Source organism: Myodes glareolus, chromosome 9, assembly GCF_982192425.1.
Source record: "Myodes glareolus chromosome 9, mMyoGla1.1, whole genome shotgun sequence".
NCBI classification, from domain to species: Eukaryota; Metazoa; Chordata; class Mammalia; order Rodentia; family Cricetidae; genus Myodes; species Myodes glareolus.
Genome location: NC_142034.1, coordinates 1,570,237 through 1,591,989, shown reverse-complemented (window position 1 = coordinate 1,591,989; position 21,753 = coordinate 1,570,237). Strand labels below are relative to the sequence as shown.

General features: G+C 52.1%; 2 protein-coding genes across 2 annotated transcripts; both read right to left on the bottom strand.

Moving 5' to 3' along the window:
- Positions 1-275: 275 nt before the first annotated feature.
- On the bottom strand, positions 276-13,842 carry P4hb (prolyl 4-hydroxylase subunit beta). The gene is made up of 11 exons (XM_048429296.3): positions 13,620-13,842; positions 12,524-12,730; positions 10,327-10,460; positions 10,088-10,225; positions 3,775-3,879; positions 3,564-3,689; positions 3,142-3,342; positions 2,659-2,779; positions 2,379-2,560; positions 2,159-2,245; positions 276-1,185 (listed from the first exon to the last, which is right to left on the bottom strand). The coding sequence occupies exons 1-11, from the start codon at positions 13,768-13,770 to the stop codon at positions 1,108-1,110; spliced, it is 1,530 nt and encodes a 509-aa protein (XP_048285253.1). The 5' UTR covers positions 13,771-13,842; the 3' UTR covers positions 276-1,107.
- A 5,836-nt stretch (positions 13,843-19,678) lies between these two features.
- Arhgdia (Rho GDP dissociation inhibitor alpha) lies at positions 19,679-21,753 on the bottom strand. The gene is made up of 6 exons (XM_085694253.1): positions 21,623-21,753; positions 20,700-20,911; positions 20,491-20,574; positions 20,196-20,272; positions 20,044-20,107; positions 19,679-19,958 (listed from the first exon to the last, which is right to left on the bottom strand). The coding sequence occupies exons 2-6, from the start codon at positions 20,887-20,889 to the stop codon at positions 19,759-19,761; spliced, it is 615 nt and encodes a 204-aa protein (XP_085550379.1). The 5' UTR covers positions 20,890-20,911; positions 21,623-21,753; the 3' UTR covers positions 19,679-19,758.

Here is a 21,753-nt window from a genome sequence, read left to right as displayed (position 1 = left end):
GGAGTAGGTCCTACAGTGACCCAGCACCCATCAGCATCACCTGTCCATAATGCCCACATCCAGGGTTGTGATGGGGCCACTGTATTGCTCTTAGACAAAGGGGGAAGCACTCGAGTCAGATAGCCTGTGTGGTGAGCAGTTATCCACCATTTCTCCCTTTCAGTGGGGGCAGTGGTGTTCTCTTGACAAAGGGACCCCAACAAACTCACTGGCCCTCCTGGGAGAACTTCAGCTCAGTTCCCTTGGCTTGGAGACAGAAAGCAGAGGTGACAATGGGTAGTAAAATTTCAACTTTATTTAGCCAATGTGTTCAATTCCAATATTATGGTAGAAATGCCTCAAGAATGGGCGTTTGATTCAGTCCCAGAGTCCTTAGCTGACTCCCAGTCTGGGAATCAAGGGTCCCAGTTCTGCCTCACGCAGGCCACAGGCCATGCTGGAAGCAAATCCAGCAGCCAGAGTGATGTGCCCATGGCCGGCTGGTTGGTAGTCCTGACTGAAGAGTGAGAGCTGTCCAGGCCTGGCCTGGGCCCAGCCGCCAGCCACACCGTCTCTTCCACACGTGAGGGACCCACCCTCTGACAGGATGCGTGAGTCCCATGGTTAACTGAAATCTACAAAAGCCACGCTGCCACGGCAACACTAGTGCAAGGCAGGCGGAGAGTGACTGTCCACCCAGGTCCACCGCTCCCACAGAGGCAGGAGTCTCAGGGAGGCCTTGCACGGTGGAGCAGTGAAAGATGAAATCTCTAACAGGAACGATATTACCAGTGTGAGATCCCCAAACATTTTAGTGAGCACTTGGGACAAAAATCCACATATAAAAAAAATACATCACAATTAAAAAAATCAAAAACAAACAAACAAACAAAAACACACCAAAAGATAGCTCTTTAAGATGGGCTGGCCTGGAGAGAGATCCCTTTCAAAATTGAAAAGCAAAAGAGACAGGTTTAGGTGCACGTGTGTTGGATGGGTGTGGCTTCAGAAAGACTCCCTGGGTTCTGATGGCACTCCCTCCTTAGGTGAGGCTCAGGCTCCGGAGATGTGGGCTGCGGGGAGCACGGGCCCCCGAGGTCTGGGCTCAGGCGTCCGACTGCTCCTCCACTACAGCTCGTCCTTCACGGCTTTCTGATCGTCGTCCTCCTCCATGTCGGGCTCCAGAGCCTCTTCTAGGTCCACGTCCTGGATGGAGGAAGAAATCCCAGTTAGAGCACCAAAGCTGCAGTGAGACGGTCCTCAGTCTAAGGCCCTGGTCACCATCTCCAGTAGTGGCTCTGGGTGATAGGCTGAGTATGGCAATGCACGAGGCTTCTGCATATAAGGCAAGATACAGCACGGCTTCCAGAGCCGTCCAACTAAGTCGCCATAACCTCCAATTGGGCATGGCTCTAGGACCATGGAAGACCTGGCCGGGACAACAGCTCCAGCACAAGGCCAAACTGACTGTTGGCCACTTCCCCAGGCTTTGTGTTGTCTTCTACTCCACAGCCCCTTTGTACACCGCTTCCTGCTTCACCACTATCTCCAGGTGACCCTCAAGGACACACGCTCACGCGTCCTCAAGTTCCACCGAATCCTGACCTGCCCTCTGCTTCCCCCAAATTAGCAACATCAAGGCTACTGGCCATAAACTGATCTGGAAAGTATAGAGCTCCTGGGAACCAGCCCATATCCAGTCTCCAGCCTAGGGCCAGAGAATCCCCACAGTAACTAACAAGTGTGCAGTACCCATACAGCAAACACAGACCCAGCCAGTTCAAGTCCACGTAAGTGGGATTGAGAACCCCGTGGGACGGTTTTGAAAGGTACCTTTAAAATCTCTACTTTGGCTAGGTGGTGGTGGCACACACCTTTAATTCTAGCAAAGACAGGAGGATCTCTGTGAGTTCAAGGCCAGCCTGGTCTGCAGAGCAAGTTCCAGGGCAGTCAGGGTAACACAGAGAAACTCTGTCTTGAAAAACAAACAAAAAACAACCCCCTCTACTTTTTAAATGCTAAATGGTGCAAATGGAGCATTTCCCTTACACCAAAGACAAAGTCTAAGGTCCCTGAGCCCAGGGTACACACAGCTGTGCCAGGCATGTGACCACCGAAGCCTACAAGCCAAAGGCTGAGCTAGCACCTCCCACAAGAACCCAGAGCTGACCACACTCACATCGTCGTCTCCAGCACCATCCTGGCCACCACTCTCCAGGAATTTCTTAAAACCGTCTAGTGTCCGCTCACCGTTATAATCAATGACCTGTAGGAAATGAGAAGAGGGTAGAACAGGGCCCACCCCACAGACTGCAGCTTCCCCTCCATGCAGAAGGGCAGGAGAGGGTAGAACAGGGCCCACCCCACAGACAGCAGCTGAACCCTGGCGGGAAGCTTACCGTCCTGTCGGCACTGGCTGGGAAGAACTTGAGGGTGGGAAAGCTGTGCACTTTGACGGCTTCCACCTCATTGGCTGTCGAGTCCATCTTAGCAATGACGATGTTCTCATGGTCCTTGTAGGTCTCTCCCAGTTTATCCCAAATGGGGGCTAGCTGCTTGCAGTGACCACACCAAGGAGCATCTGAAAGAGAGCAATGCTGAAGGGCCACCGTGGACAGAGCCATCCAGTGTTCACAGTGTGTTCTCTAATCTGTAAGCCCCCCAGAGACCCTCACTTACAGAATTCGACAAAGACATTCTTTTTCTCATCAAAAGCAACTTCTTCAAAGTTTTTCCCAACAAGCACTTTGACTGGCTGTTTGTCCCAGTCTTCAGGCAGTTCCTGGCTCATCAGGTGAGGCTAGAGGGAGAGAGAGTACAGTCAGGCACAGCTCTGCCCCAGTCTCCAGCCCTGGCATAGCTTGAGACCCATGCTGTCTCCCAGAAACCACCAGAGCCAATGCTGCGAGCAATCTGGTGAGAAAAGGCTGAGTCTTCAGGTAGATCAACTGAAATACAGATGTGTCCTGGTGCTTGAAGCTTCCATGGCTAGGCTAGCACGCAAGGAGGGATTTATCTGTGGCCCCCTAGGGCACATGACCATCACAGGCTCTAGGAATCTACGCTAATGTCTTCAGACTTTGAAGGCAGCGCTGCAGGAAGCAGAAGACCCTGGATCCCAGGGGTGGAGGCTATCCTGCAAGGTTAACTGTGTCACCACACCTTGATCTTGCCCTCCAGGAAGCGGTGGCAAAATTCTGTGATCTTCTCAGCTGTCAGCTCATCTGACTCCGGTTTGTACTTGGTCATCTCTTCCTCTAGGGTAATAAGCCGCACAGCTGGACACTCCTCCTTCTTCAGGCCAAAGAACTCAAGGATGCGCTGGTTGTCAGTGTGGTCACTGTCGATGAAGATAAACAGGATCTTGGGGGAGAAAAGGCATATTCAGACGGAACCTGGACACATGCTCACACCCCTGAACTGGCTTTGTACACCGTGAGTCTGGGGCTGCCTCACCAGGGTAACAGGGCTGGCCCAGTGGACCCCCACAATGCAGACCCTAATGGGCAAGTGGGTAGCACTGCAGGAGACTAGGCAGGCCTCTCTGCATCTGGAAAGGCAGCCCACGTCCTGAGGTGGCTCACCTTGCCCTTGAAGCCCTCGGCTGCCTTCTTGAAGTTGCTCAGCTTGCCGTCGTAGTCAGACACACTTTTGGGCAGGAACAGCAGAATGTGGGTCTTGATTTCACCTCCAAAAATCTTTGGGGCTGTCTGTGGGACAAGCAGCAGTTACTAGGTTTGAGTCATGAGCCGTTCTCAGATCATTCTCCCAGGGGTTCCTCCAGAGAGGCCTTACCTGTTCAGTGAACTCAATGACCAAAGGCAGCTGATTATGCTTAATGAAGTCTAACAGCTTCTCCTTGGTGACCTCACCCTCAAAGTTGTTGCGGCCTTCATCAAACTACGGACAGAAAAGGGGCTGTGAGCTTTGCTGTGGTCAGCCAGCATCAAAGGACAGACAATAACTGTACCCGATGGCCTAAACTGGACACAGTCACCACCAGAACCAGTGACAAGCCCACAAACAACAGCATGTTCACGCCTCATGGTCCTTCCGCTGCTGTGACTGAACGGCACAGGCATGAGTTAATGCTGCCTCTGCAGGCCAGGGCAGCAGGTATCACCACAGAGAGAGCATACTCTACAGAACACAGAGCAGGAATCTCCAGAGCTGAGAAAACAACCACTTCTGTTTCAGAAACAGTGGCTCACAAAACATGATCCTCCTAGAGATGAGTGGGAGAGGGGACCACACTGATGACAGAGGAAACCAGACCTTCTTAGGACATCTACTAGATAAAGCTACTTTGCAGAAAAACAAATGCTGGCTGGAGAGATGACTCCATGGTTAAAAGCACTGGCTGTTCTTCCAGAGGAGCTGAGTTCAGTTCCTAGAATTGCCACAGCAGCTCACAACTAACTCTAACTCCAATTCCAGGGATCACTGCCCTCTTCTGGCCTCCAAAGCACCAGGCACATACATGGTGGCGAATAAACATAAATCCATACACATTAAATAAATAAATCTAAAAAAAAAAAAATTAACGCATCTTTTGAGGGGTGGTGCATACACTCATGTTGAACGTCAGAGGGCAGCTGGCGGTGTCAGTCTGTCCGTCCACCATGTAGGTAGGCAGGTACTGGGGGATCAGACCTGGGTCATCAGGCTTTGAAGCAAACATCTGTACGCTGAGCCATCTCCATGCCCACAGCGACTCACAGCTGCTCTCGAGAGGCTCTGTAGCCCAAGCTCCCAATCCTCCCACCTCAGCCTGCTGAGTGCTAGGGTGACAGGAGACGCTGTGTCCAGTCAGCCACACTTACTGGTGCCCATCTTCCATGGTGTCCCTAGTCTGCAGCAAAGGGTAAGGGGCTTGGAGGATGTGTCCAGCACAGACCGAAGAAATAGAAAGAACTCAGCTACCTCCCAATATAGGATATACACACTAGACATAGGAAGATCTGGGAACACATAAACATCACTTAGTCTCTGACCTGACCTGACATGGAAATTAAAGTTTCGCATGAATGCTATACCTGATAACCCAATGAACTTATTGATATCCTATTGTGATTGACTTGAGACAGGTGTCTCCCCGTGCTGCCCCGGCTGTCCTCTAAAGCTTCAGTCAGATGATTTCCCAACCCAGCCTCTGCAGTAGATAGACAGCCAAACATCACAAGCTCTACTGTACGAAGAAAACCCACTCCTTCATTCCCAATAATACCTTAGGTCTACCTATCTCTTGTTTGGAGACAGAGTCTCTTCATGTAGCCCCAGCTGGCCTAGCACCCCCACCAATTCTCACACTGGGACACCTTGCTCAACTTCCAGTTCTAACCTCTAAAATAATACGAATGACAAATGGAATCCACACATACAAGCTCTTGGGATCCTTAACCACCACCACCACCACAGATTAAGGCATTCTGAGATCACAAGGCAGAGACAGATAGCTATCCACCTCCATAGCTTCAGGACGGGACAGCTTAGACTAGACCATCCAAGCCATGGCTTCACATACGGAGTGGACAAGAAACAAGTTCCGGAGAAAACGCTTTCTTAAAACTTTTCAGGTGAAAATCCCATGAGTCCATTACTGCTCCGAGACTTCTGATGAGGTTCTGGGAATAAGTCACACCTACCCACCCTTTAGTATCTGTGTGGGTACACAGTATTCCTCAACTCCTCCCATCCAAAATCTATATGCCAAGTCCCTTATGTAAAAGATCATAGCACCTACGATCTGTCTACATCCTCTCTAGATGACTTTTGGTTTGTTTGAGACAGTGTCTGGACAGCCTGGCTGTTCTAGAATTTAAATTTACTATGAACACCAGGTTTGCCTCAAGCTCAGAGATCTAGCTGCCTCTGCCTCTGGAGCACTAGGGCTAAAGCCTGGCAGACGACACACGCGCAGCTCTGGCAGCCCTTGACCTTACTGGCTATCCCAGAACTCAACTCTGTAGACCAGGGTGGTCCCAAGCTCAAGAGATCAGATACGCCTGCCTCTGCCTGCCTCTGCCTCCTGAGTGCTGGGATTAAAGGTGTGGGCCACCACTGCCCAGCTGATGATATAATTCTTAACAATGTAAATACTCTACGGTTAGTTGTTACATTGTATTGTTTAGGCAATGACAAAGGGAAAAAAAAGCCTATTCATGTTAGATACAGGTATAATTCTTTGTATAATTTGTAGCCTTGGCTGGCCTGGAACCTCTTATAAAGACTGGGGGGGGGGGGGGGGGGCTGGAGAGATGGCTCAGTGGTTAAGAGCATTGCCTGTTCTTCCAAAGGACCTGAGTTTGATTCCCAGCAATCACATGGTGGCTCACAACCATCTGTAATGAGATCTGGTGTTCTCTTCTAGCCTTCAGGCATACAGACAGAATATTGTATCCATAATAAATAGATTAAAAAAAAAAAAAGACTAGGCTGGTCTCAACTCCAGTGGTGGGTGGGATTAAAGTGCTACAGCTGGTTGTGGTGGCATAGGCCTTTAATTCCAGCACTAGGGAAGCAGAAGCAGGCGAATCTCTGTGAGTTTGAGGCCAGCTTGGTCCAAAGAGTGAGTTCCAAGACAGCCAGGGCTACACAGAGAAACCTTGTCTTGAAAAAAACTTAAAAAAAAAATTAAAAAATTTAAAAAAATTGTTTGTTTGTTCTTGAGACAGGGTTTATCCTGCACTCCAGGCTGACCTCAAACTTGTGATCCTCCTACCCCAGCATGCTGAGTGCTGGGATTACAGACATGTGCCACCATGTCCAGCTTATTCCCAACACTTCTGAGCCAAGATAGTTGGATTCAAAGATGTGGTGGGCTGACTACTCATCTTCTTACTGGCCACCTTCTACTATATGTCCTCAGAGTAACTTCGAGAGGAGGTGGGGGCTGGAGAGACGGCTCAGTGGTTACGAGCACACGCTACTCTTTCAGGAGCGTTGCGACACTCCAGCACCCACATCCGTCAGTTCACAGATGCCTGTAACTCCAGTTCTAAGGGATCCAGAGCCCTGTCTTCTGTACTTGTATGCACACATCCGTAAAACAGACACGTAAATACCCACATAATGGAAAACCTAAAAAACCAAGAAGATAAAGGAGGAGCAGGTAGTTGGGGCCGGGGAAGGAACCCAGAAATACTCTTCCCAAACAACCGCAGGTTATAGGACTGAGAAAACTAGGTGAGCGCACTATGTCTTTGCTCTCCACCAGAGCCTACAGGGTACAGGTGTCCATGCTGTTGTGCCTACACCAGCCGCAATGGAGGGGACACAGAGTTGCCTAAGGGTTCCACAGACACTCTCCAAGTGTGATGCGCAATCACCATTACCAACAAGGCTCCTCCTGCAGCAGAACCATTCACTCCACCACCTTCCACTGAGGGTTGCAAAAAAACAAAAAAACCTGACTACCTGGGACTGCTATCTTCTTGGCAGTGTAGTCACACAATTTCTTCAGTTCACTATGGTAAAACAGCTCCCTTCACCACCACAGCACTGTCTCTGCTGTAGACAGCAGCCCCACCAGGTCATGACAGACACTATAGCATACCAGTGGCTGTGGCAGCCTTCCCTGGTTCCAGAGCTCTCTTCAGAAAGCAAACAAAACCAAATCACTGAGTGTGGTGGTACACACTAGAGATCAGGAACTCAAGGGCAGCCTCAACTACACAGTTCAAAACAAGTCTGGGATACAGGACACCCTGCGTGTGTATGTAGGGGAATCAAGGGCTGGAGAGATGGCTCAGAGGTTAAGAGCATTGCCTGCTCTTCCAAAGGTCCTGAGTTCAATTCCCAGCAACCACATGGTGGCTCACAACCATTTGTAATGGGGTCTGGTGTCTCTTCTGGCATGCAGGCATACACACAGACAGAATATCGAACACATAATAAATAAATAAATAAATAAATAAATATTTTTTTTTTAAAAAAAAGGAGCACTGGCAGATCTTCCAGAGGTCCTAAGTTCAATTCCCAGCAACCACATGGTGGCTTACAACAATCTATAAGATTTGGTGCCCTCTTCTGGTATGCAGAAGTATACGCAGGCACTGTATACATAATAAATAAATAAAATCTTTTAAAAAAAAAAATCAGTGTAACAGCCCTAGCAGCCACGAAACTCATTCTGTAGACCAGACTGGCCTCAAACTCAGAGATCCGCCTGCCTCTGCCTCCAGAGTGTTGGGATTAAAGGGATGCGCCTCCACTGCCGGGCTTTGGATGAAATTTTAAAATATCTGAGAGAGCTTTTGTTCTATCAAGAGTTCACCAGCACTTTCTCACTTCTCGAATCAAGCACTTAAGTAAAATCTCCTGGGCAAATGTACCAAGACAACCAGGAATTGAGCAGCTCTTCCCTCCCTAAGTCTTCTAGCGGGTAAGGGTAGCAGCCAGGTGACGGCCTCCACGAAGGGCTAAAGAGGCTGACAAAAGCACTGATGGCTGAGGGATGTGAGTCCAGCCCTCAGGACAGCTCTCGTCTGTTCTTTACCTTCAAATTCCTTCACCTGCAAACTGGTGAAATCCTTTCAGAGACATGAAAACACACACCAACATGGTTCCAAACCAGAGGACCCTCTCATCTATGCTTCATCTTTCCTGAACGGGCTATCATTCCTTTTTTTCAAAAAAAATTTTTTTTAAAAATCTGATTTTATTTATATGCATGAGCGTGAGGGTGTTAGACCCTCTGCAACTGGAGTCTCAGTTAATGAGCTACCACGTAGGTGCTGGGAATTGACCATTGACTCGGACTCCCCTGAAAAAGCAGCTAGTGCTCAACTGCTGAGTCATTTCTCCAGACCCCCGGAGTATTTTTTCCCCTCTGTGCCGTTCCTCCCACAGGGAACAGCACTCCGGGGTTTTATTCTCCTGTCCATAAGGACCAGCTCCTGTCTCCCCACTCCCTAGATATTTCCTCTCATAGAACTTCCTCTCCCCTGCACACCCGGGTGACATGAGCTTCTCACCACCCTCATCTTGGTACAGCTAGGCTGCAAAAGTATGGGTGCCCAGACAGCACCCCGACTCTCAGGCAGGACAAGAAGCCCAGAGTCTGCTGCATCCCTGTAACAGGAAGACGTGGCAAGGACACTTGGTGTCTACGAAAACATTGACAATAGGATTGGAATCTGCAGGTGTTCAAGTGGGAGGTCTGCCGGGGTGGGGGCAGGACACGGGGGTCATGGATCTGTAGCTAAGGCTCCAGAGCTCTTGTCTAGGCTGAGGAAAAATCCTGACAATAGGTTCCTTGGTACCGTGGATACAGTTAGTGTCACTAGACGGGGAACTTAACAATGATCTCTAGGGATTGTAGAGACGGCTCAGCAGTTAAGAGCACTGGCTGCTCTTCCAGAGGACCTGAGTTCAATTCCCAGCACCCACATGGCAGCTCAAAACTGTCTACAGCTCCAGTCCCAGTGGATGGATCCAATACCCTCACACAGACATATATATCGGCAAATGCACATAAAACTAAAAATAAATAAGTTTTTTAAAAAGATCTTTAAGATGGGCAGTGTAGGCCTTTAATCCCAGCACTCGGGAGGCAGATCTGCTTGGGGCCAGCCTGGTCTACAATGTGAGTTCCAGGACAACAGCCAGAGTTGTTACACAGAGAAACTCTGTCGAAAAAACAAACAAAAAAGGCCAGGTATGTGGCTCAGACCAGATCTGTAGTTTCAGCACTTGAGAGATGAAGTCAGGAGAGTTGCTGTGAGTTACAGACCACCCTGGGCTATACGACTTTCAGGTCAGCCAGCGTTACAGGGTAAGACCCTATCTTAAACAGAGGGAAGACAGGAAAAGACAGGGAAGGAGGGAGGGAGAGTGAATGGTTCCAACAGTCACCTTGGTTACATCTTGCCATAATCACCACCTTGTATTATTCAGAAGACCTAGTGTGCTGGCTGTCAGAGGAAGCTGGTCCAAAGGCCACAGTATGAAGTGGCCGCCACAGTCTAACTCCAAAAAGATGCAGCAGAGATCCTTGATCACTATCACCATCAGCCCAGCTTGGTCCTTCCCAACATAAGCAGGCAACACCACCCCCTGCAGACCAACACCTGAACTGCCCCGGGCACAGCTGGCCAAGGTCACTCACCTTCTTAAAGAGGACCACTCCATCCTTGTCCAGTTTGTACTTGGAGAACACACCACTGTTGGACGTGATTCCAAAAGGTATGTCATCAATAGCCTCGGCTGCCAGCAAGAACTGCTTGGCAGAGTCTGACTCTAAGTCCTAGAAGAGGAAGGGAAGCAGAGGTGACCACACACCCAACCCTGCTGGGACCCCTCCCTCTATAAGGAGGCAGACTGGCAAACGGAATGCTGAAGCTCTACCTTGAAGAAACCGATGACGGCCACCTCACTGGAGTCCACCAAGGACTCTGCAGCCGCAGTGTCAGACAGGGTTGTGGCAGCGGGGCCTGTTCGCTTCTTCAGCCAGTTCACAATGTCGTCAGCTTCCCTGCCAGCTGCGCCCCAAACAAACGCATGTTCTTGTGAGACAAGGTATCGCCCACCCTACCGGGCCATCTCTTCTGAGCTCTGCCCAGTAGGCTCAAGACAGGCCAGCCCATTCCTAGAGCAAGACGCTCTCCTACAGAACACTGGCCTCTGGATTCCAGAAGAGGCTACCGTGGTGCCTGTCAAGGAAGGAGTGCACACATCTGGAAGGCAGGGCTTGCTCACTAGCTGCTTCTCCCCAGTCTGCTTGCATTTTCCAAATTTCCTGAAGTGCCAGAGTTCCTTCAGCTCAGTTTCTGCTCCACTGCTCTACACCGGGTTACACCCCGGAGATGTGGTTAGTCAACCCCAGTGCTAGCTCTGCCACCCCAAAAACAGGCTCAACTTGACCCCAAGACCTGGGTGGGCCAGGAGTTCCTGTCTGCCTACCCAATTCTCAGATGGGTAAGAACTGGAAAGATATGGAGTGCTTGACTGCTACTCAAAGCAGACATGGTGAGGAGAAAAAAGGTCTGCTTCTTCCTTGAGGTAGAGGCCTACAGGTGACTCTCTCCTCCTGGACTGGCCACTTGGACTAACTAAGGCCGATCTGCACACTGAATCTACCATGATTCTGGGTGTACCACTACTACCTAGCTTAAAAAATTTTTTTTTCTTTAAATTTTTGATTGTGGGGGCTGGAGAGATGACACAACTGTTAAGAACACTTGCTGAAGCCAGGTGTAGTGGCTCATGCCTTTAAACCCAGCACTTGGGATCCCAGATCTCTGAGTTCCAGGACAGCCAGCGCTAAACCAAGAAACCGTGTCTCAAAAAACAAAACAAAAAAGAACACTTGCTGCTCTTCAAGAAGACCTGCGAATGGTTGCCAGCACCCACAACGGGTGGCCCACAACTGCCTGTAACTCCAGTTCCAGAAATCCAACTCCCTCTTCTGGCACAGAATGCACAAGATACAATAAACAGTGTTTCAGGAGCCTGTGCACGCACACACGGCAAAACGTCGGCAAAACATCGCCATGCTCAGTTTATTCAGTGGTGGGGACTGTATCCAGGTCTTCAAACACACTACGCAAGAACCCTCCCAACTGAGCTGTATACTTTTCAGGTGGGGTCTTACTCTGCAGATCTGGATGGTTTGGAACCCACACTAGACTGGCCTCAAACTTGCAAGATACTCCTGCCTCTGCCTCCCAGGTGCTGGCCACAGGCAGGAGCAAACAAAGTTCTGGACCACGAACTTTCTACTCCGATAGTGAACTCATGTAAAAAGTAGAGACCACAGACATCCAAGGGAAGTGACCAGAGTGGCTGACACTGACCAGTACAAGGCTGCTCAAAGGGATATTTTACAAGCACAGGATGAGCTGCTTTCACACTGCCCAGCATGTGGCTTGAATGGCTATTCCAGGAAACTGGTTTGGGAGACCCAAGTCATCTTTTGCAGGTAGTAACTAATGAATTGCCTACATGAAGGTCCTAGCCTCTATGAAAATAGCTTTAGTAGTGGCTGGGTGACATCTGGAAGCTTCGATTTGCAGCCTGTCACCAATGACTCGGAGGTTGAGACTGTGAAATGGTCCCACAGGGAAGTGCAGTGAATGTTTGGCCAGGTATTGGCACACACTGTGAGTGATGCCTACCAAGCAGCTGGAGTGCCACGCCTACATTATCTGGAAGCACTATTTCTGTGAGGACCAATAGCCCAAAGCCCCGTGCATTCAGAGAGGCACTTGCCTCCCTTTCCTCATTGGTCAATCCTAAGATAAGCCTCAGCCAACACGCCACTCTGGGGGGTCACCACAGATGTGACACTCTTCCTGTCAGGTACTCCAAAAAGGGAACTTTCTTCCCATGGCCCTCAGACACCAGAGTTGATATGGAACCCAGCTGCCAACCCAAGCCTCTGCAAAGTTCCCGACCACTAAAACATACTTCTGGCTAGCTCCCCAAGCCTACGCAGTCAGGGTCCCCGCCTCAAGCCTCTGCGAAGGTTCCCGACCACTAAGACACACTTCTGGCTAGCTCCCCAAGCCTCCGCGGTCATTAGAGGGCAGCGCTAGGGTCACACCTGTGTATTCCTTAGGGGAGGCTGTGTCTCCATTCTTGAAGAACTTGATTGTAGGGTAGCCACGGACGCCATACTGCTGAGCCAGGTCAGACTCTTCCGTGGCGTCCACCTTCGCTAGTCGAATCTCAGAACCTTCTGCCTTCAGTTTCGCGGCAGCTTTGGCATACTCAGGGGCCAGGGCTTTGCAGTGGCCACACCATGGGGCATCTGAAAAGGAAAGCAGGACACTGGAAGGCAGTCCTTGACCCAGGTCTAATGCTCCCCTTTAACTTTGTACCTCCCTTTCATAAAAACCTTATCAGCACACCAAGATAACCCCTCTTAACACAGACACGAGACCGAGCTGATAGCTGGTGCTCTTGGGCAATATCAGGACAGAGGCCATGAGTGACAACTCCAACCCCTACTTTGCCCTGTGACCACCAACACGGCAAAATAATCCTGACTTGTAACTTCCCACTGTCTCCAGCAATCAGGGTCAATGTATCCCTCAGATTTCCCATTAAGAATGCAGGGAGGTTAAAAGGTTGCTGGGCCAGCACTATTCCTAGCAAGAACAAGCCCAGATGCCTATCAGAATCTGCTTTCTAGTGTGGGAACGTGACAATCTGTCAAAGCAGCCTGGCAGCTGTGCTGGGGTTCACACACTTGTAAAGAGAAGTAAGGCTTAGGATCTGGCCTACTTCCCAGTGAGGAGGCGAGGGCAAGCTACACGGAGGGTGGGCATAGTAAATAGGGCTAGACCTGTTCTATCGGCATTGCTATTGCTCACACAGCCCATAGACGGATCGGGCCATGCGGACGTCGGGCACAGACACCTTCCTGATCCTAAGCCACTCAGCCACCCTCCAAGAACCCTGAACACAACGATTTCCACTTTGGTGGGAAGGATGCTCTCTGGAAGGTTGGAAGCAGCGAAGCTGACAGTAGGTGCTCCCAGCGAGGTCCAGTCCGGGACCCGCCAACCTGTGCTCCCCGGGACAAGCCGGGAACTACGGGCCACCGCACCGGGCAGCGCCGGGGGCCGCCTAGCGCGGCCCTGAGCTGCGGTCCGTGGACCAGGGGCCCTGCCCGCACGGGCCCGCGGCTCACTCACAGAACTCCACCAGCAGGTAGTTGTGCGCCGCCAGCGCCTCTGCGAAGTTGCTCTTCTTCAGCACCAGGACGTTGTCCTCCTCCTCCGGGGCGTCGGCGCCCACCCTGGCCATCCAGGCCAGGGCCAGGCACAGCAGAGAACGGCTCAGCATGTCGGACGTCGGCAGCGGGCGGGGCGGTTAAGTTAGCGCCGCCGGGACAGCCAAAGCGACGAGAGCGCGCGTAGGTCCAGACCTCGCCTTTATAAATCCTGGGCCGGGGACGCGCCCACACCTCCCCCTCGCCGCGCGCGTCGGCCGCCGCGCGCCTGCGCCCCGCCGCGCCGTCTGATTGGCCGAGACGACGAGAGGCCCGCCCTCCCCGCCGTACGGTCCGAGGAGACCCGGAGGCCTTCCCGTTCTCGTCCAGGATTGGCCCGAGTGCGAGCGCGGGCGCGCACACGCACTGCGTTCCCCCGCCTCTGATTGGCTGGCAGAGGCGAACTTTCTCTTTCTGGACTTCTGACTGGCGACTTTTTCCCACGCCTTCCAGACGTCTGGGGCGGCCGCTGCCTTTCCATGGCCCGGCCCTGTGGCTCCTGATTGGCCGAGAGATGCGCGCACCCTGCGCGTTTCTCCGTCGAACGTGGCAGTGGGGCGGAGCCCCGGGCTCCTGGGCGGAGCTACGCCTGCGCCTCCGAAGCCCCTCGTGTTGCATTCTGACTGGACCGCGTTTCCGTACTGGCCCCGCCCCCGCGGCCCCGTCCGGAAGCCGGGTGATGCAACTTCCTGTGCGCGTGCGGCCCGTGCAGCCCCTGCCCGCGTCTAGGCTCCGGGGTCCGCTCGTCGCCAGCCAGTGGGCGTCACGGTTCCTGCTCTGTGTCCCCACAGGCTGCGGGCACGTTCCCGTGCTCTTTATTTTGTTTGTTTTTTTTTTTTTGGTTTTTCGAGACAGGGTTTCTCTGTGTAGCCCTGACTGACCTGGAACTCGCTCTGTAGACCAGGCTGACCTCGAACTCACAGAGATTCCCCCTGCCTCCTGAGTGCTGGGCTCAAAGGCGTGCGCCACCACCGTCCTGGGCGCTTCTTTTCGATCCTTGGTTGTCCGAGGGACTGCGGCCACCTCCCACCCCCCGAGACCGCTGCTGAGTAGAGTGCGCCCCAGACTAAGGAAGCCCGATTGGGAAGTGGAGAAAGCAGTTCCTCGTCAGACTTCATTCAGATGGACTACATGTTGAAGTGGCATTTGTGTGTGTTGGGTTAAATAATGGAAACTTTGACTTCTGTAAACCAACCTTTAGGGTTACAGACGAGACTCACGTTTTATCTCGACTTATCCCAGATTGATCACTGTCTTCTTCTGGGTTTGAGCCACTCTATTCCTGATTTGCTTGGAACTCAATGGCCTCCAACTTAAAGCAATACTTAAAGCGCTACCCCCAGCCGGTTGAGTGCTTGGTGACAGCTGTGAGCAATCCCTGTCAATGTTCGGCCCACTCTTTTCCTTACTGCTCCACGACGCCTGTCACCCGACTTGCACACCCCCACCTCCATGCTCTGCTTGCTCCCTTCTGGCAGCCTCCCCTTTCTGCACTTCCTACTACAGAAACAGTCCTGATAGCTAAGGGTCACTAGACAAGGAAGCATTCCCATGTTAAGTCTACATATTGACTCATAATATACTGCTCTCAGAAACGATGAAACCTAAATACGCTTCTGTATTTTGATAGTTTCTTTTGAGACACTAAATGAAGGCATGTGTTACCTTTCCTACATAGAACTCTGCTTAGAGTTTCTATCTTAAAGACCAAGCTACTGGTGCCCCAACCACATCCAGAGGAAGGAAGGTGAGAGTCAGATACTGGTTGTGCCCACTGGGAAACCTTCATGTGTCCAAAGGATGACTACAGGCCTTGGAGGGCTTAAGAGCAGATGTACCCAGTCCTCCCCAGTTCTGCAGCAGCTGGGCTAGGTGTTTCTCCCTTTCTCTAACTGGAGTACCTGTTCACACTCCTGCTCTTGGGTGTGATAGAAATTGCTTCAGGTCTGCTGTGCCAACTTCAGTGGTTTTGTGGTTGCCTTGGCCTGTTTTACAAACCGTGATTTGGAGCCAAGACAGAGAAGAGAAAGTCAGCTGGTATGGTAGTGTATTCCCTTGTAATCCCAGCATAGGAGAGGCAGATGGATAAATTCTTCTGTTTTATTTTTCTTCCTCTCTCTCTCTCTCTCTCTCTCTCTCTCTCTCTCTCTCTCTCTCTCTGTAACCCTATTGTCTTGAAACCGCATAGACCAGTGTGACCCTGAATTTTCAGCAATCCTACTGCCTCTGCCTCCTAAATCACTGGATTTACAGGTACATTCAATTACCCCTGGTGAGTACCAGGAGCTGAAAGACAGCATGGGTTACTTGAGACCTTGTCTCAAAAAAAAAAAAAAAAAAGGTTCAGGGTTTTGGTAGTGCATAGTAGGGGTAGGGGTGGGATGTTTTATCTATGGAGGCAAACAGAGTAGGGGGTTTAAGTGTGATAGTTTAAAGATACCTTGCCTCCAGGACACAGAGTTGAATACAAAAAAGAGATGGACCAAGTGAAATGGAGCATTCCAGGTGCGTACAAGGCAGGCTGAAGTAGATAGGATCGGATCTCAGCTTATCTCTGGACTGTCAGGGCAGGGCAGGCACAGGATGGATAAAGCTCTCAGTGTAGGCAACTTCCCTGTATGCATAACAGGGTAGGGGTACTGACATTGTGTGAAAGAGTGGCCAACCCTGAAGCACACACACCCCCTCCCCGTGTGCTCACAGTATCTTAGACTGATGAATGTCTACTCTGTATTGGCCTTCTACACAGACCCAAACAGTCACAGCAGTGTGAGTTCTTGAGAAGCCAGAGAGAGGCCTGAAATTCTTGGACCCTCTGGGTTTGTTGAGTAGCCAACTAACATAAAGGTATTATGTCCCAACCCAAGAATGCAAGTTGGAGCATCTGAACATCTATGGGCTAATGCCTTGAGGGCCAAGCTGATAACATACCTTCTAAGAGTAGCTCCCACTGCAGAAAAGGTAGTTTGAACCTAGAGTCCAGGTCATGCAAGACCCGCACTGGCTGTAGCCCATTTCTCTGTCCACTTTTGGAAATGCATCAGGATATCCTTCAGGAAAGAGTCTCACACTGAGCTAAGGGTTGGGTTATTGGTCAGTTTTGAGTATTACTAGTATTTTTCAGCTGGCAGGCTTGTCAGATGTCCAGTAGGGTGAGCAGCAGGTTGGTGCCACTGGTCACATCTGTACTGGAGCCTGAGCTGAGGGCTAGTGACAGCCCAGCGGGAAGTGGGAAGCAGGACATAGCCCCACCGGTATAGTAGCTTTGATATAGGATGGTGCTGGGCATGGAGAAGGTTCTTGTAAATCAAAATAGCTAGTAATTACATAGACACACATGGAAGCCGACTGCTCATTGACTGGTACTGCCTACAACCATGACCTTCCTTGGGGAAGAAGGCCCATCTGGAGGTGCCTGAGAAGCTAGAAACCTGGAAATTCCTGGGAGACATGGATAGAGGAAAGTGGATGGGGAGTCCCCTGCACCTGGCTCCTAGGTTTTGGAACACCACACCACAGGAGCAGGCTGGGGTGAGATAGGGAAGATCTGGTTAGACTTGGGACCTAAGGAACACGTCATGCATTTTATTAGGACATCGTAAGTTAACCTGCTCAGGGAGGAGCCAGGGCAAAGTCCTAGTTGTTGGCAGTGTGCTTGCACACTTGGCACTCAGGGTCTGAGTTCACACACCTACCAGGCTAGGACGAACCTGGAGTTGTAAGATTAAATTTCTTGATCCAATGTGAACTTCATAAGCCCCTCCTCAGTAAACAATTGCTGACAGATTAAAGATTTAAGAGTGAGCTGAAGAGTTGACCAGCCGGTCCTGGCTTTGTCAAGCTGCAGGGCTTGGGGAAAGAGCCTCACCCTGCTTAGGCCTGCCTGACTGCTGGTGCCAGGAACATTTCTGGGAGAGGCTTGGGTCAACAATTTGGCTACTTACTGCGAGGGGCTGCTACTATCAGGCTCTGCTATTTGTGGGTTCCCATGGACCTGGTTAGGATGACTGACATGGCCCCGACTTATAAAAGACATCTCCTGACCGGTCAACAGTGGTGGACCCCAAAAGCAAGACTGGGAGGCTCCAGGGAAGCAGCTGACCACTGCTAGCTGCATGGATAGTACAACCGCTTTACTGAACAACTTAACCAGAGGGTGGCTTCCAAAGCTGGCACCAGGCCAAAAATAAGTTTCTGGTGTGACTCCTGCTTGGTGTCTTCTGGTCACTGAGCACACATCCCTGTAAGGGCAGGGCGGGGCTTTGAGGTTGTCTTTCAATGTGCTCAGAGGCAGACATATAATCCTGCCTCCCCGTGGTCATTGCAGGGCTATGCAGCAGCTACTGCTGCACTGGTCAAAGCTCAGCTGCTTTTCAGGGTTCCTCTACAAGCTTCCACATGGGGCAATGGTCCTGTCCCTAGCCTTGTAGGTGCTCTAGAGAGCACCATACTGGAGATGTGGAGCGAGGCTTCTGGAGTACTGACTTCCTGTTCCAGCCAGCCTTGCTAAAAGAAATGGACCACTTCCTCACCAGGCTGATCTTCACACACAAGTTGTGTGGACCCAGATTAGTCTCTTAAGGTTCTAGATCTTCTAGCGGAGTCCCTATTCTGTTGATATCTGTGTGAGATAACCCAAGTGAAGACATCCAGGTGTGGCCTGCAAGACTCTGAGGAAAAGCTCCTGCTAGGGTGTGCTGACCCAAGCCACCCCTCTATGCCCAGCTCCAACTCCCAGGAGGGTCTAGATTAACGAGTCATGTTACCATGGTTCCGGGGATTCTTTATATTCACTTCTCTACAGGAAGCCAGTAGCAAAGACACAACAGGGCTGTGAGCAGCAGACCACCCTTAGCCAGAGAACTCCACCCTCCACTGCAATCTTGCCATTCCCTCCAAGCCCCACAAGGAGCATAGACCACACCACCCCAGACTCCTTCAGGGGTGTTTATTTCCCAGTCAGAAGAGAAGCAGGGACAGGCTCCTCTGCCTGTTGAGGCCTAGGCCTGGCAGACTCCACACGGGGGACCGGGGATGGGGAGGGGAGGCACAGGAGACAGCTCCCTACTGTGTGCACTTGGTCCCACGTTTGTCCTGGCTGGGTCCAGGGAGGGCCTGCCCAGGGATGGTGGCACCAAGAGCCAGGGCAGAGGCATCAGGCCAACTGGCCCAATTGGAGGCAATAAATACTGACAGGCCAGGCACGAGGTTCAGGCCATAGGGCCCAGGTGAGACAAGTAAGGCTCGGCTGGCTTTGTCCCTCAGGGGCTCTCTGTTGGGACAGGGGCTTTGAGTGCTGCCTATAAGGACAGAGAAGGCAGAGGAATGAGGCACCCTATCCGGCCTCCTAGATGGGGCTGGAGGCATTGAGTTTTGGCAATTGACCCTCCCCTAGCTACTGGAGCACCCCCAACCCTGGCCACGGGGAGGGGGAAGAGCTGGCCAGGCCTGCAGGAAGCAACAGCAGCACCCCAGGCCTCCGTGGGTGGGTCACCAGGATGGGGATGGCAGACAAGGCAAGGACAGGGGAGACCACATGCTCATGCAGACAGGAGAATTAAGAGTTAGCGACGGCCCCCAGTACACGTTCCACATGTTAAGGCATCATGGTTAGACAGTGACTGACAGTGATGGATGACCTGGCCAGGGAGTGGTGGGGCTAAAGGACAGACAGCCCAACCCTGCCCATGCCGAGCAACCTAGCTCAGCTGGGGCAGAGACAAGTGGGCTGGGCAACCCAGTGTTCCATTCCATTCTAGAAGCCAAGGCCTGAGGAAGGGAAGACAGAGGGAACCTGGAGGGACACAGAAGATTGGAGGCCTGGGCTGGAACCCCTCCCCCACTGCACAGGCAGAAGCAGCAATGTGACACTGGAGACCACAGGGGCCTGCAGGCAGGAGGTGGAGGAGGGGCAGACAGAAGAGCTGCCTGCCTGAGAGGACCAGGGAGGAATGGTGAGGGAGGGTCCTGTCAGCACTTTGGTTTGGGGTGGGTAGGGGTTTGGGGTGGGGCATGTCGGTCCTTCTGTCTGTCCGTCGCCCTGCCCGCCTCCCAGCTGGAACTCAGTCCTTCCATTCCTTTTTGATGGTGAGGTTCCACTCCCAGGACAGGTGGTCAGTCTTGTCGTCATCTGTGAAGCGGGACTTGATGTTGTAACTGCCCCGCGCCAGCATGCCTTTGGGGGCCTCCTCCATGGGTGTGAGGAACTCGTACTCCTCAGCCCGGGGTCCGTAGCTCCCGACCATGTAGTCAGTCTTGTCAACTGCAGGGCAGGAAGGACAAGGTCATGGCGATGCAAGCCTCTCCCCAAACCCACAGGCTCCCCACTCCACAGTCCACCCACTTACTTTTGACTCCTTTCCTGTATGTGTGTTGGATGTACTTCATGCCTGACACGATCTCTCTGTTCACCTGTGGGGACACAGAGCAAGGGTCAGCTGGCTCCCCAGTCCTGCTCCTCTGCCCCTCTTTGCTGGACCTCACCAAGCCTCTCCCTTACCCGGAAAGAGATTTTTATCCGGTACTCCACACCTTCCTTCAACACAAATGACTGTTTCTTGAAACTCTCCAGATCACCTGTATTGGGAAGGAGTTCAGCCCATTACTTAGAGGCTTCCCACCCTGCCCCCACACTCACTTCCCGCAGCCCCTTCCTTGACACAAAGCAGAGCCTTGGAGAGCACCTAGTTGCACTTCCCCTCTGTCCCACCAGAGGGCACCAGTGTAGAAAATTATTTTTAGGGGCAGCGACTGGATGCCAGCTGCCCCACCCAGGGACTCCAGGACCCACTCACCTGTCAGGTCCAGTTCCAGAGGGCCCGGGGAGGAGCTGCACACCAAGGTCAGGCGAGTCACAATGACATTGGGGACATTGGGGTCTGGAGAGAAAGAGTCAAGAGTCAGGGCCCCATTCCTTAGATTTTTTTCAACTCTCTGAAAGGAGGGAGGCCTGGAAAGGGGGTGGTGACAGGGTCAGGTGACATCCTTATTCCAACCCACCTACCTGCAGAGACAGCCACTCGGCCCAGCAGGGCCTCCTTGTACTTCCGAAGGCTCTCATCATCTTTGTCCAGTTCCTGGATCTCCTGGATGCTCTTCTGGGCTGGGGGCTTGTAGTTGACAGAGTGCTCATCCTCCTCATTCTCGGCCGCTATCTGGGCAAGCTGCTCAGCAGTGGGCTCCTGTTCTGCCATGCTCACCACTAGCCTGGGACACCTGTGGGTAGGGAGTGAGCGGGACTATGGCAGCCTGGAGGCCTTCCAACCTAGGGAGACCCTGAAACCCGCAGGGAATGATGGAGGTATCACCCGTGGGGAACTTCGTGAGGACACAGGAGGCTGCTGCCACTGCCCAACTAACTCAGAGGCTCATCAGAGAGGGCGACACCCTAAGTACATCACGAAGCAACAAAATGGGGACCACAGCCTGTGCCTCACAGAAGCAAAACACCTTTCTTCCCCTTAAAGAATGAGTAGCCTCCAGACCGAACTGAACTGGCGGAGGATCGCTACCTCCCTTGGGGCCAACTGCTGCCCGTACCTGCCCAGGCTCAAATCCCAAGACACTCTTACTGGGTCACGGAGGTAAGTTCTCCTAAAGGAGGATGCTCTGTGTCTAAACCACGTGCAGGACAAGCGTCTGAGCGTTCCTGCCAATGGACTGCTGTCCTAAACTCAACTATGTGGCGACCGCTCTAAATCCTAAGAGCCCAAAAGAGATCCTAAATATGCACGGTGGTCCTCGCTTGTGAGGGTGTGCGAATGCAACTCGGGAGCTGGTGCACCGCTTGTAAATAAATCTCAGGAACCTGTTTCTGGGCCCTGAGCCTAAAGCGTCAGTGGCGGTGCAGAACCAAACCGGACGGAAGCGCCTCGGGTGTCTTTCAGTTCCGCAGATTTCCCCCAATGTCTCCTCCCAGAAACCCACTCGGATCCCTGCAGGCGATGCGCAGTGATGAGCGGACAGCAGGGCCAGAAGGCCCGCACGCCGTCGTCCCTCCGAGAGGTGTCCGCCAAACAAACACAGAAAGCGGCGGTCCGACACCGGGAGGCTCCGGG

Excerpts from the sequence above, each read along its gene's own strand:
- Arhgdia (XM_085694253.1), bottom strand. The coding sequence starts at position 20,889 with ATGGCAGAACAGGAGCCCACTGCTGAGCAGCTTGCCCAGATAGCGGCC. Across the intron at positions 20,273-20,490 it reads TCTGGAACTGGACCTGACAG|GTGATCTGGAGAGTTTCAAG; the intron begins GTGAGTGGGTCC and ends TTCCCAATACAG. Across the intron at positions 19,959-20,043 it reads ATACAGGAAAGGAGTCAAAA|TTGACAAGACTGACTACATG; the intron begins GTAAGTGGGTGG and ends CCTGCCCTGCAG.
- P4hb (XM_048429296.3), bottom strand. The coding sequence starts at position 13,770 with ATGCTGAGCCGTTCTCTGCTGTGCCTGGCCCTGGCCTGGATGGCCAGG. Across the intron at positions 3,343-3,563 it reads CCGAGGGCTTCAAGGGCAAG|ATCCTGTTTATCTTCATCGA; the intron begins GTGAGCCACCTC and ends TTCTCCCCCAAG. Across the intron at positions 1,186-2,158 it reads ATGGTGCTGGAGACGACGAT|GACGTGGACCTAGAAGAGGC; the intron begins GTGAGTGTGGTC and ends TCCTCCATCCAG.